Source organism: Meles meles, chromosome 3 (genome assembly GCF_922984935.1).
Source record: "Meles meles chromosome 3, mMelMel3.1 paternal haplotype, whole genome shotgun sequence".
Lineage (NCBI taxonomy): Eukaryota > Metazoa > Chordata > Mammalia > Carnivora > Mustelidae > Meles > Meles meles.
This window is the reverse complement of record NC_060068.1, coordinates 145301666-145316699: the sequence shown is the minus strand read 5'-3', so window position 1 is coordinate 145316699 and position 15034 is coordinate 145301666. Positions and strand designations below refer to the sequence as shown.

General features: G+C 35.3%; 1 protein-coding gene across 2 annotated transcripts in view; it reads left to right on the top strand.

Moving 5' to 3' along the window:
- Nucleotides 1–14657, top strand: part of ITGA1 (integrin subunit alpha 1) — a 168420-nt gene extending 153763 nt beyond the window's left edge. For both annotated transcript variants that reach the window (XM_045998899.1, XM_045998900.1), the window contains 3 exons: nucleotides 1356–1448; nucleotides 3586–3702; nucleotides 8021–14657. In XM_045998899.1, the coding sequence (XP_045854855.1) occupies nucleotides 1356–1448; nucleotides 3586–3702; nucleotides 8021–8065 (255 nt within the window). In that variant the 3' untranslated portion in view covers nucleotides 8066–14657. The remainder of the gene's footprint in view (nucleotides 1–1355; nucleotides 1449–3585; nucleotides 3703–8020) is intronic.
- The last annotated feature ends 377 nt before the right edge of the window (nucleotides 14658–15034 follow it).

Here is a 15034-nt window from a genome sequence, read left to right as displayed (position 1 = left end):
AGTATAAAATACGTGGTTCAAACCCAGCTCTACTTAACCAACCAAATGGGGCTCATTTTCCTTGTTTATTCATAACTAAGTTATCTCCAAGGTGCCATTCCAGATATATACTTTTGTTTTCAGTCTCTCTTACAATTTTTTTTGTATCTCTAGAAATAAACACCTATACAGTTTCAAAGTTTGCATTTATCTTAATACTATAGAACCCAGTTAAGGGACAAAGAATTATAGAGAGACAATGCTTGACTCCTTGACACCGTTAACTACAAATAGAGCTAACACGTATTGCGAATTTTTTGTATTAGATCAGACTTTACATATATATACATATATATACACACACATTTATATATACTACATATACACATTTATATATTTTAAATATGTGTGTATATATACATTTTATTTATATATATTTTATTTTTATATATTTATATATGAATGAATGAAATATATTTACATATGAATGAATGAATGAAATATATTTTATACATTTATATATGAATGAATGAAATATATTTCTATATGAATTTATATTCATATATATTTATATATTTTTATAAATTTATATTTTTATATATTTATATATGAATATATATTTATATATGAATATATATTATATATAGGAATACATATTATATATAAATATATAAATCTTTATATATATAAATATATAAATATATGTGTGTATATATATAAATATGTGTATATATATAAAATATATAAATATGTGTATTTATGTGTATATGTGTATATATATATATATAAAATAGGAAGATATTTTTTAGCTCCTAATAGTCAAATCTGTCTGACAACAAGCTACTTTAAAACTTAATCCATTGTATTTTGTATGGTTTCTTTCTCTCGTAGAAGTATTCAGTTAATTGTATGAAATTTCCATTTTTGGGGTTTGATCAAAACTTAAGTTGCAATTTTTATAATTTAAAAATATTAAGTTGCAATTTTTATAAGTCACAAACTGTTGGATATTGGCAATTTTGTATTTTATCCTACAGAAGCTGCTATATAAACTTCATTACCAGAGTGTAGCTATTTCATATCTAGCTGTATGAAAGGGGGCAGGGTTTGAGGTTTGTTTTTGCTAAGGCTAAATCTAAAGAAAATTATTTAGAAAATTGCTGCATTCTATAACAAGGACCTAAGTGACAATTTGAGTGGAGAGAAGAGGGATGGGTCATCTTTTGAAACCACCAGTTCCATTTGGATGTTAATAAAACCAGTGGTTTTAAATCTCTCAGGAAAATCTCAATTTTAAAAATTGCACTGCTCAAACATGACTAGCTCTCACTATGATTAGCATAATATATTGAAAATAAATTCTATTTGCTTTTCAGACACGTTTTTCTAGCTTAAATCTTACTGTAAGGGCAGACCTTCAGAGTGAAAATACATCACTGATTTTAAGTACTGGCAATCAAAAAAGAGAGGTAAGAGCAACTCTAAGTTTTGAAAACATACATTTCACTCTGAATTTTGTGACATAATGTTTTATAATTGCTAATAGAACCTAAAGCAGTGACTAGCTAGTCACTAAGTAACATACTTTTTGCTTTAAATTGTACTTAATTAACTTCAAGTGTGATTTCAGTCTTCTTTGTAAGAAACTGGGGAAAACCATGATATTTACAATTAACATGCCATGTTTGACTTTACTGCTTGTAACTATCACAGTAAACTGGTGTTTTTACTTTCACCTTGATAACAAAAGATGCATTTGTAATTTTCCTCCTTAAAAACTGACATTATAAAATGCAGTTGATATCTGAAGAGCAGACCTGAAAAACACTTTATAGAAAGTGACTGTACACTTCAGAAATAAATGTAAATTTTGAAAGGTTTTCTTCATTCAGTCATTGGGAAGTCAGAAGCAAAAATGAAATATTATTTCCTCCTACAAATTCACACTTCAGTCCTTGGGAAAAACAAAATGGTTTAAGGTTTTTTCCCTCCTGCTTCATTATAAAATAAGGCCAGAGTACTTGTTACAGATGTGGATATGTAAACATTTCTCCTCTTTTCATGGGGGAGTTTAAATATCCCATGTGGCTAGTATGAGTCATATAATTTTATTTGGAAGCTACCTAACATTCAGATATTGTTTAAAATTTTCTTATTTCAAATTAATACTTATCTCAAGTAGTTCCAATGTCAATGACCCCGGGTAAAAGAATATAAGCATATAATATTTACTTACATTATAAAGAACACTGATAAATGCAAAGTTGTTCCACATGCAGAGAAGCCAAAATTTTACCAGTAAACATCACCCCCAAAGTGAGTATGAATAATATTGGAAAAGAGTACTTTTGTTTCCTAGATATGTTTCGTTGAAATTTTATAATTAGCTCCATTTCCCCTAAATGTTAGTTTAAAACTACCCTTGGAACTATCATTCAACATTTTATCCTAAAAGAAAATTATACCTACATTGTTAAAATTACTAAAACTGATCATTTTGTAATTGCGTGATCTTAGAGAAGTCCCTGATCCCATCCAGATTTCAGCTTCTGTATCTGTCAGTTCAAGGAATTGTTTTAGATGTATTTAAAATCTGTCCTAAAAGACCTTATTCTGTACATATGTACACGCATGCCAGCTCTGTGTTCCCAAAGCATCAGCAGTGACCCACATGGAGCCATCTGAAGAGTTTGTATCAGTATCCATATATACATATATATATACATATATCCAGAGATATATGTAAATATCTCCCCGTTCCCTTTTTTACCTTTTTTACCTCCAGTCTTCCCTCTAACTTTAGGAATTGAGGTGGTCCCTGTGACCAGCAAACATAGAAACTTGAACTATTATTCATCTTGAGATCTACCCTGAATTAGTCTTTTTTTCTTAGAAACCTAGGAATGAGACCCAGGGCAGACAAGTCTCACCATGGTTTGGGGGCCGCATGGAGTAGCTGCATTAACCTAACAGCTTTTTACCTCGAAGTTCTCCTTCAGTTAAGACCTAATGTATAGACTGAAGATCAGTCGACTGGCAGAGACAATGTTGTCTAATTAAAAGCACGTAGGGATGCATATATGTGCAAAAATTTATGTTACCTGTACACTTGAGATTTGTACAATTTACTGTAGGAAATTTTTATATAAATTTGTAGACAAAAAATAAAGCACATGAAAATTAGAAGAAGACCTGCTCAGGTTTTGTATGTCAGCGACCTGTGGTAACACTCCAGCCTAAATTTTATGGTCATGATAATGCACTAAAGTCAATCAATAAATTTTTAAAATATACAATATTTTGGATTCTCAGTGAGTTAAATGCACCTCTACTCCCAAGCACTCTGATTCATAGACAGTTTGCTCTTTATGTATGCATTTCTAAAGCATAAGATTATAAATATTTGGGGTAATAACAAATTTGACATGCTTAGAGATTTTGAATAGATGAAGGGCATTTTTAAATGTAAACTCAAGGTTTTCTCTGTATGTAGTAATCAGATTAAGTACATTGTTTGGTAGAAAATTACAGCCTACAAGAATTCCATGTACCAGGACATATAATAGGTGTTTATCAATGTTAACAGTCTTTTTAAATAAATTTCAGTTTGCTATTCAAATATCCAAAGATGGACTGCCGGGCAGAGTACCATTATGGGTCATCCTGTTGAGTGCTTTTGCTGGATTATTGCTATTAATGCTGCTCATATTAGCCCTGTGGAAGGTAAGCCCCAAAGTTCCTTTGACTTTCTATTTCAACCAGCAACAGCAAATTGGTGAAATAAATTATCATTTATCCATGCTGTGTAATATAGTATTACACAGCCATTTAAAATATTGAGATGATAACCAAGAAAAAAGAAAAATGTGTATCCCAAACATTGTGCACAACTCAATCCAAGTTTTGTAAAAGAAAAAAATAAATAAACAAATCCAAAAATCATGATGGATCTCTCTGGGGATTAGGATTGCAAAAGACCTTTATATGCCTATAACACTGAGAATTGTAAATTAAGTATGCATTACTTTTATAAGTAAAGAATGAAAACTCTCTTTTATAAAAAAAAAGAACAAAATGAGTTCTTATGTCAGTTTAAGAGTATATAAATAATAGAATGGTTAAGATGAACCTTATCCAAATACATATATCTATATATCTTAAAAACTAAGACTTCTTTAATATACGATGAAATATGCCACATTTTATGCAATAGCTGCGTGTCTGAGTGAGAGAAGATATGTTTATTAGTCAGTTGATGAAAGAGAAATCTTACTGTTTCACTGACTCCTATTTCAAATCCTCTCATAAAACTATTTCTATTCGGTAAATCCATATATTTACGTAAATATTTGGCTTATACTGAGATGTGTGAGATTTTTCAAACTCTTAGCTATATTCTTTTCAAATTAAGCAGAACTGAGATGATAGCATTTACACAAATTTAGTAGAGAGTAAAATCCTATCAAAAAGTTGAATTTAATGTTTTTTTCCAATGAAACATCAAATTGGTATTCATTCTAACATCATACCACCCTATATTTTACCAAACTGTTTTATTAAGTAGCTAAACTCTGTTAAAAACACGGGTTGTGGTTACATATTCATTTTTCTAATACCTGAGCAGCAGAATTATCTTTTAATCAAATAGTTTAAATAATAAATTTTTGTCCCACAAATTGCCAAAGGTTGCTACCCTTTTCCACCGGCTTACAATGCCTAACTTCCTCTTTTGGGGGGATTACACTCAGGGAGGATGATAAACAAAGCCATGTTAAAGGTGTAGGTCAGTAGCATTTAGTTTAGTGAACAGAAACCGCAGCTTTTCTCCAGCAAAGTCTCGAGACAGAATTCCTTGCTTTCTCAAACCTCCAGCCCCTTCTCCTACTCCAGAGGGTTATCAATGTTCCGTCTGTAATACCTGGCTTTACCACACCGTGGTACCCAAGCCCTGGCTTAGTGATGTTGAGGTTGTGCTTGAAACAAAGACTATTTCTTCACTTCTGTGCACCTCTATTCCAGAGAGTGTCTTACTGTTGATTTCTTTCAGTGTGCTTTTCTATTCTGAGCACTGCACTTGCCCATGTAGTTTAGGACACAGCTGGCAGGGATCTTTTTACACTTAATAGACTCTGAGCAGAAACCTTAGGATTATCCCTTCTTCCTCCTTCTTCCAGATCTGACTCGAAGTTCATTGAAATTCCCAGGCTCCATACAGGGAACAGGCCAAAAATTCTTCCTGGATCTGTGACTCTATTTCAGAAAGCACTGTCTTTATATAATTTATCCTTGCAGCACACGTGGTAGAAATTAAAGTTTTTCAAAATCTTAGTGGTAGCTTGCTGTAGTTAATATTGAAGTGAGAAGGCTTTGAGGAGACACAGGTTTAAATAGATGGAGAAACACCTTCTGGAATATAGTAACACACACTGAGGGAGAAGCCCAATCAGACCAATATGACCAACAGAATGAAATGAGACTCAGCCCACAGAGAAGCCCTAAGAAAGCAGAACGTTTTTCCTTCTTAACTTGATTTCATACTGATGCCTGAAGTTCCATCACTAATGATTTATTTACTAACCCCGAAGCTGTATTCCTTATCCAATATACATATCCTTGGTGACTGTGGATGGGAAATAGCACCAGTCTTTTATATATTAGTTAAATTTATCCACTCAATATTTATTCCTTATTATAGTCAGTAAGCACGTAATTTCTACCAGGTACTTTTGAATCTGACCCTTTGCCATAGGGTTTTGAACCTAGGGATAAGCATAAATAAGATCTAGCCTTTACTGATCAGTAAATATGGAAAGTCAGAGAAGGAAAGTGAAAGTTGTAAGTCTGGGCACTGAAACAAACTTAGCTTGTTTTTAATTTTGTCCAGTGTTGGCTCCGGCCTGTTTGAAGCTATGTCCTGTATTCACCTACTCTCCAGTCTTATGACCCAACTTCACTAACAACCCACGTTAATAGAATTAGTTGAGTGGAAAAGTTCAGGTAACAAAATTAAGGTTGTTTTTTTTTAAAGAGTTTATTTATTTATTTGGCAGAGATCACAAGTAGGCAGAGAGACAGGCAGAGAGAAAGAGAGAGAAGCAGGCTCCCAGCTGATCAGAGAGCCTGATGTGGGGCTCGATCCCAGGAACCTGAGATCGTGACCCGAGCTGAAGGCAGTGGCATAACTCACTGAGCCACCTAGGCGCCCCCACAATTAAATTTTAAAATAGAACACTTAGGGGTGCCTGAGTGGCTCAGTCAGTTGAGCATCCAACTCTTGATTTCAGCTTGGGTCATGATCGCAGGGTTTTGAGATGGAGCCATGCATGGGGCTTTGTGCTCAGCAGAGAGTGTGCTTGGGATTCTCTCTCTCCTACCCTCTGCCCCTCTCCTCAACCCCCACTGGCGCTCTCTCTCTCTCTCTCCTCTCAAATAAATAAATAAATCTCAAAAATAAAATAAAATAGTGCATTTAGTATATGAAAGCAAAGGAAGGTTGAAAAGATGCGAAAAGACTTGAGAGGAAAAGCACAAGAGAGAGAGAGAGCAGGGAGGGACAAAAGAGAGAAAAGTCTTATATTCACCACCTGTTCCTGTGAAAGCCTTGTCTGATTTATTTTCAGCTCAGGACCTGCAGGCCCAAGGTAAGGGGTCTGATAGTTTGTGAATCCAGAACTTTTATTTTTGGCTCAAAGGAAGAAACCCTGAGACATAGAGAACTGCCATTTGAAGAGGAGACATTTGTTGTGTTTTCATGTTTATTTATCTGTTGTCACCTTTTCCTTATCCACCACCAACTAGATTCTGACATAATGGAAGACATAAATCTGTGTCATGGTGGAAGACATAAAGAAGTTACCTTCCTTAACTTAAAACTGCATTTTTGAGGGGAGGAGGGTGGGGGGATGGGTTGGCCCAGTGGTAGGTGTTAAGGAGGGGATAGATTTCATGGAGCATTGGGTATTTTACATTAACAATGAATCTTGGAACACTACATCAAAAACTAATGACATACTGTATGTGACTAACATAACATAATAAAAAATAATAATAAATTTTTTAAAAACTATATTTTTGACCATTTATCCCATAAAGCCCTCAATTATTCAATAATGATTTTTTAAAATATACCATTCCCTTGCAAAATTCACCATAACTTCATTATTAAATGATATGGAGGTACCATACTTTCAAAGAATTAACTCACTGCCTGAACTATTATAATCTGTTCTGAAACTTTAAAAAAATATATAGACTTAAAAAATACACTTCTTTAGGACCCTTAATTTCCTTTTATTTAAAATACCCACATTTTAGATGAGATTATTACAAAGGTCCCTTTCAGTGCTGATACTTATTTTTATTATAATGTATAATAGGAAATAAATAAAACACTTATAATTTTATAATGATCCAAATTAAACAGTATAATAAAAAGTCACCCACATTCACCCCTATGTGAAATTTCTTCTATGATCAGTGAGTTCCTTTTCATATCCAAGTGATACAGCATGTTTTCAAGAGGCACTTCCTGTCAAGCCTATAAAAGCAGATATTCTAACACATTTAAAATTAATCCAGACAACTCAAGTCTCCCCCACCCTTCAGCATGGTCTATGTGCCAGATTCCCCCACCTCCAATGACCTCAATTTATGATCATCAGTTAATTGATGGAATTTCTCTGCCACATCCCTGAGAAAAAAGGTAGTGACAAAGTGCCATTCAGTGCCAGCTAACTCTAGTTTGTATGTCTTCCCAAATATTTTCACAGAATCTCTAAGTTAGTTCACCACGTGTACTCGTTTTTACTAGGAGATATGATATATTTAACCAACAAAAAAGTTTAAAATGAAGCAATTTAATAAATATTATTTCTTGACATTCAGTATTACTTAAGAGGTCAGTGAAAAAAAAATCTCAATTATATTAATTATCTGTATGCCCAGAAGCACTGACATAGTATTAAATTTTATCTGAGGAAATTACTATTTATTACCTAAATTCAAATAATTAATTGTGTTATGCTTGATATTTTTTCAACAGATTGGATTCTTCAAAAGACCACTAAAGAAGAAAATGGAGAAATGACGTATTTTACAGGAGAAAAAAATAACAGTTATTCGATTATCTATCCTCAGGTTTGCCTCAATTATGTGACAAGAAATTTAAGACATAGTCACATAACTTTATGTAATCCATCAGGGATTAATCACTTGGAAAATGACAAATCAAGGAAGATCCAAAACAATACCATAAAGATATATTTTATAAAATGATGAAAAGTATTTTTAAATAATTACTCATTTTGTGTTATTTAAGTAAAATTACAAAGTGTTTTGAAGATGAAGAATAACTTATACAAATATGTTTATATATTAAATCAGCATCCAGAGTATTTAAGAAATGCATAAAAAGATTTTTATAATCATTGATAAATTAAGCTTTTTCCATTGATTCCTGATGGATATCCACATTCAGCATGATAGTCAACATTTGTAAATGACAAGAAAGGAATTAACCGAAAAAGATCATTTCTCTCTATTCAAATGAGAAAATTTTCCTCGATAGAGTATATATAAAATATGGACTGAAAATAGAATTAAGTCATAGAGAATACATTCAACATCTTTGTGTTGGGGTCTGTACTTGGAAAGTTGTTTGTTTGTTTGTTTGCTTGTTTATTTTTCTCCCAAAGTGTTTGGAAACCATTGAGCTGGTGGAAAATGAAGATAGACTTGTTTAAAGACAGCTCACTGAATGGATTATTCTTTCACAGGACATGCTTAATTTTGACATGAGCCCTAAAACTCAAAACTTTCATGCTGAAAACAGCACTTCACAGCAGTTTTGTGGGGCATACTAGTGACTTGTAATGAAAAGCCCTGTTGTGTGTGGGATATGCTAAGATGGTTTCTGAATGGAACATGACAGCAGATGCCCACAGAAATGCCCAACTCATCTTTGCTGGGCAGCTTTTGAACGTTAGGGGTCCAGAATGTAACCAAAAGTAGGAGTTTTCTCAACTCCCTGGCACGTGGTTCATTTAAACCCTCAAGCTGTGAGAGTATGTTTATTTTAATTTTTTTAAGGTATTTAATTTTCCAAACACATTTCTTATTTTTATGAAAGGCAACATTCTATTATAGTATTGCATTTTTAGCAAGAAGCCACTGTATTTTTAGTGTGGCATATCAATATTTAAATAGAACTCCAGAAATGTATTTTAAAGAATCTTAGGTTTGAAACCTTGCACCAAGAGAAAGATATCACACCTCTGTATGAGCTTCTGTGCTCCTGAAGTAATCATCATGGTGCATCAGACTCTACTGTAGCACAAGCTCATAGGTTGCTCCGTTTCTTGGGAAAATAACAATGGATGAATGTATCATAGCCGCATGTGTGAACTACTGCTGTAAAATTTGCTGATATTCCTGCAACAACTCCATCTCTCCACCTGGCTGACCATCACAAGACCAGCACCGTACACAGAAAGTCCTGGACTCTACTTTTCTCCAAAGCATCAAATCAAGGGAGATTAAATGCCATAGGTTTAATTTTTAAAACTAATTTCCAAGGAATTCTCTGAGGACTCAGAGTCGGCTCCCTCGTGGCTGTCTGCATCTACATCTAAGATCCTGACAATCAAAATCATGCACTGGGGAGTGTCCCGGTCATCAATACAAGAAGAAAGGCTCAGTCCTTCCAGAGATGTGATACCCTCTTGCAGTGGTTGTTCTGAAATGTCCACTTCGGGAATTTCCTTCATCCCCACAGCCTATCTCCAGGTTCGGAAATCATTCTTCCTACCTGTTCTTTCTTTGCCCGACAGAATTCAGGTCTCTCTTATTCTGAGCCACCACATTGCACAGCCTATTGGCAGCTCAGCTCCAAAATCAGCACATTCTTAGAAGTCAATCAAACAGATAAACTTAAATTCACACTTGGCCTCTAGGACTGTTAAGCATCCTGTTTCAGTGAATGTGCACATTTCAACCCAATACGATGTTACAGGAATGTGCACATTTCAACCAAATATGATGTTAACCTGGAAGGGAAAGATGGAAACAATGACATTTCGAAAAAAGAGGAGGAACCATTGGGACAGATCAAATAGCTACATATAAGCCTGGCACAGTTTTTAACAGAAGTCGTTCCCAGTTTTCAAACAGAATGTTTAATGAACCAGATATCCCTTTTCCCTGATACTATTATTTGTTGGGCTTCATGTGTGTATATGTGTGAGCATCTGTATGTGTAATGTGTAAACACACATGTACACACACACACACACACACGAATGGACACAAATTAAATACAAAATACCTCAGTAATACCAAATGGCAGGGTTTGACAAAATGACAAAAAAATAGACACAAAAGCTACACCAACAAGAAAAGTCTGATTCATCCATTTTCATTAATTAATTCATTCATTTTCATTAATATTTAACTTTAGTGACAGTTCTGCAACTATCTAAAAGAAGTAAACGTGGAAGTTTTGACTAAAATAATAAATCAACAGTACGAATGTTCTAAAACATAGTCAATGATTAAGAAATATACCAAACTCTAATCATTTTATTCTAAAGCACTTAATAAGGGGAGTGAGTGCTATTTAGGACAATGAGTTTATGCCAAAAATTTTTTTTTACATTGGTATTTTATAAAATTGATTATTTCTTCCATTGTGAACTAAAATATGTATGAAGTCCCTTTCCGGAGCAAACTTAGAATGGTATATTGGTAAATTATTCAACACTAGCTCTCCAGGAGGAAAGAAAATCCCTGATTTGTATCATTTGCCAATCTCCATGATTTAAATAGTCTTGCCATGGCCATTTTCAAGCTACTAATATAACCCTAACCAGCTTGCAAAACTCCTAAAAATTGATCTGTCAGCTCTCACGAACCAGTATAAGCTGACTTCAGCATACCATTGAAATAGATTAGATGACAATAATAGATGATAGATAAACAGATAGATGCAGAGATACAATGATACAGAGATAGATATAACATGTTAGGTATATATAATGCATAAATATACACAGTATAATCATCTTTCAAATTATGTTTTAAATGCTCATCTCAAGCCCAGCAGACATAATTCTATCCCTCATTCTTCAACTTCAATTTCTAGAATTATAGCCTTCCTTTAATATTAACAAAATGATATAGACTTTCAGGAGAAGCAAGGAGTTGAAATCAAGAAAATATAGGGTGACACAATGAAAATCAGACTTTCACAACCACAAAGAAACTTTTACTTTCTCTAGGAATCCAGAGTCCTGAAACAATACTGTGAAGGTTCATCCTTTGCAAATATTTGTAATTTCTATGATCCAATTTGAAATTCAGTGGTTCCATTTATTCAATTATTTTCTCGGAGCCTTACAGTCATAGGCAATTTAATCTCTAAATATTTCCATGTCATCAGTATACTTGAAATGAGGCTTGTAGGGGAAGATGTTTTTGCAAAATTTGATGCTTTCTCAACCATAATAAATGTACCTACACAAGCAAATACCTGTAAATACCTATAGATATGTATATTCTCTTTTCCTTTTACAAAACCAATATCTAGACTCAATTGGAAAACAAATACCTGCTCCAAAAGCAAATGTGGTTGCACAGTGTCTGACCAAAGCTGGGTTGTAGCTGCCCTGGGAAGCTGTGCCCACATTCTCCCCAGGCAGCCCCTGCAAGGGCCACAGCTTATAAGGGGAACAGCCACCCCTCCAGCTCCCGGCAGCGCGCTTTCATAGAAGATGTCTTTGTCAAACATGTGGTAATCTGCTCCATGAAAATTAACCATTTTGCTTGGCACAACACTGAGAAAACTAGGGAAGACCCAGGCTCCAAGCATGATTCATGTGCTTGGTGCAGTCACGTTATTGTTCAAATAAAGAGACTTCTGGCAACTCCTTTTTTTTTTTTAAACAAAATAATATCCTTTGCATCCTTCATTTTATTTTCAATTCTTCTCAAGTCCTCTACATTAGTCATCTCCCCCCCACCCCACCCCCAAGGGAGATTTTCCAGAAGACTATTGGAGGAAAACCTGTTTACATGTCCTCTCTGTTTGCTGTGAATACCAGCTTCAGTGAACTGATCATTTATACAGAATTTCAGTCCTCAGGTCTTCTGTGATACTATAAAGGCATGACATGATATAGGCATAATGTAATAGGGACAAAATGCCTTGTACTTCAGGGAAGGAATATCTTTAAATTTGCCAACCTTTGTGGGACACTCAGCATCTATGCCAAGAGTTGAAGGAAGGGTTTGTAGGATGTAGCCATCAGCACCCCACAAGCTCCATCCTCACCCATGGACGTAATAATCCAAAAAATTAAAAGAGGGCTCAAAAATCTTCAGACTGAAGCTGTTTTTCAACATGATTTAACTGTAAACAACAGATTTTTTTTTTTAATGCAAACACAGCTTCAAGACGAGTCCACTCGGCAACCCCTTTCATACCAAACTGCTGTCCCTAAACCTCTCCTGCACAGAACTTCTGATGTTAACTCTGCCGTGCATTACAAAAGGGCTCCATTCTGTTTCCCAAATGGAAGCGCTATTGTGCAATTATGTAAAACAATAAAAATAGAACTAACACCTAACATTGTGATCTGGTGAACAAGTCCATATCCATGATCCTCATTTTTTTTTAAAGATTTTTATTTATTTTTTTGACACAGGGAGAGAGAGAGAACACAAACAGGCAGAGTGGCAGGCAGAGGGAGAGAGAGAAGCAGGCTCTCTGCTGAGCAAGGAGCCAGATGCGGGACTCAATCCCAGGACCCTGGGATCATGACCTGAGCCGAAGGCAGCCACTTAACTGACTGAGCCACCCAGGCATCCCCCTTGATCCTCATATTAAAATTTAACCTTGAATTTAAAAATTCCAAGTAGCAGCCTTTAACCATCTACCTTGAGGAAACATGAAGAAGCCTGTGTCAGCTCCTAAGCCCCAACTGCATTGTCCCCTGCGACATCTGGCACCTGGAGGTCCAGGTCGTAACTGATGGGAGTGGATACATACTTCTGCTGTATGAAAGGCCTGAGCTTAACCCCTGAATTCATGGCACCCCAGATCAGCCTGGCCCCACCCCATATCAGATATACATGTAAGCACTTCTTGCTGAAAATTTGCCATACTGAAAAATATGCAAAAGTAAGTTATCATTTTCAGACGTACTCTGCTTTGAGGTCAGCGTCTTTTTTTTTTTTTTTTTTTTGCCTTTTTAAATGTATCAAAACCTTTCTCCCATAACTAATGAGTGCAGAACTTTACCTAAGACTTCCTTGCATTTGCCTCCTGCTACTGGCTGGAGAATATCCATGCTATGAGGACTGGCAGCAGGAGCCAGAGCCCATTTGCAGTATCTTTCTGCCTTCTGCCCTCCATTCGGTCTCTTTTATTCTCAAGTGCACACTGGAGATGTTTTGTTTTGATCTGGAACTTCTTGGCAAGGCCATTACAAGCCTCGTGCCCCTTGCAGGACCTTGCATGGTTGCATGTTTTCTTCTGGTGAGTTGAGACTTAGAAATCCTTTAATTATCTGACACACCACAGAAACCCTGGCAGTACACTAGGGACCAGTAACATTCCCAACTATGATGATATTTGATTTCACCATACTTCAAGTCACATCTTTATGGAAAAAAAAAAAAAAAGACTAAGTGGAATTTTAGAAGCTCTTCTGCAGAAAACTGAGACTCAGTGCTTAATCTTTTATTTCAGCATGATCTGTGCATATACATGGAGAACAAAATTTTAAAGAGAAATCTTTAAGTAACACAGAATGAAAGCCAGGTGTCCTCTTGAACAATTCCCTGTTGCCATTACTAGTTCCCACCCCCATTTTTAAAGAAAGAGATTGAATGAGGAAAACTAAACATCATTGTTCCTCCACAGAGTAGCCGCCAAGCAGAAGGGAAGACACGTCCCCCACACAGAAACTGATCGTGGCTTTCTGAGACACTGTAGCGTGGTAGTCCAGTACCAGGTGGCAGGCAGTCTTCCTGTCATGCCCCCCTGAGGCATCTTGCATCTTGAGAGACAGAAAAAAAAAAAAATGGAGGGGGAGAGGAAATGAAGCTATTTATCTTTTATATATACATCCTTCCTCCTCAAAATAACCACAAGCTTCCTTAGACCACATTGTATCCACACACCATATGAACACATGTACTTTGCACGAGTAAATTGTTGATTAAATAAAAATATATTCTTACTTGCTTATTAGCTAGGGCTAATTTGCTAGATTTAGTACACTTTGTCTCAAGTAAAAACAATCCTCTGAAGCAGCAACACATCAGATCTTCTTCATACTGGAATCATTTCACACAGGACATCCTGATACTTCGCATTTAATTCCGACACCTCTTGGCCTGATTGCAGGATGCGACCGCTCTCTCTCTCTCTGCTTTCTTCATCAGGAAACATCGGCCTCTGAAGAGAATGGTCTATTGTGTATTACTACTGTGAGGGTGTAAAATTGTTAACGGTGTGAAGAATCGTATCCATTTGATTAAAAAGAAAAATATTGTATATAGTAACTACTGCCCTGAAACGGTCTCCTATCACTCCAATAAAGTTTTCAGCATGGCCTGACATAAGGTATATTGCATTGTGTATTTTTTTATTTACCTCAGAATAAACCTATTAAAATGAATAACTTGAGGGTGTGTGCATTTCTGTAAGACTATTATTGGACAAACTCATTAGACAAAAGTGTTTTCGTCTCCTCCAGAGTAAACACCTTTGTTGACTCTAGTAATTTATGAGATGTCTAGCTTAAACCCATTTTTAAAAAGCTGTTTTCAGGCAACAGTCATTAAAGTGATAAGAGAAATAGCTGAGAGAGTAAAAGAATATTCTGAATATCCAATATATGGTATATCCTGTACACTGATTTGAGGTCAGAGGTTTGGTATTTTGGGTATAATTCTTTCTTATCTTGTGCATCAGCTGTGTATTTACGTCAAGGTAAAGGAGCATCCTGTCTCCTCTATGAATTTTTTTCTAATGATTCAAAGAAGAATGGGACTG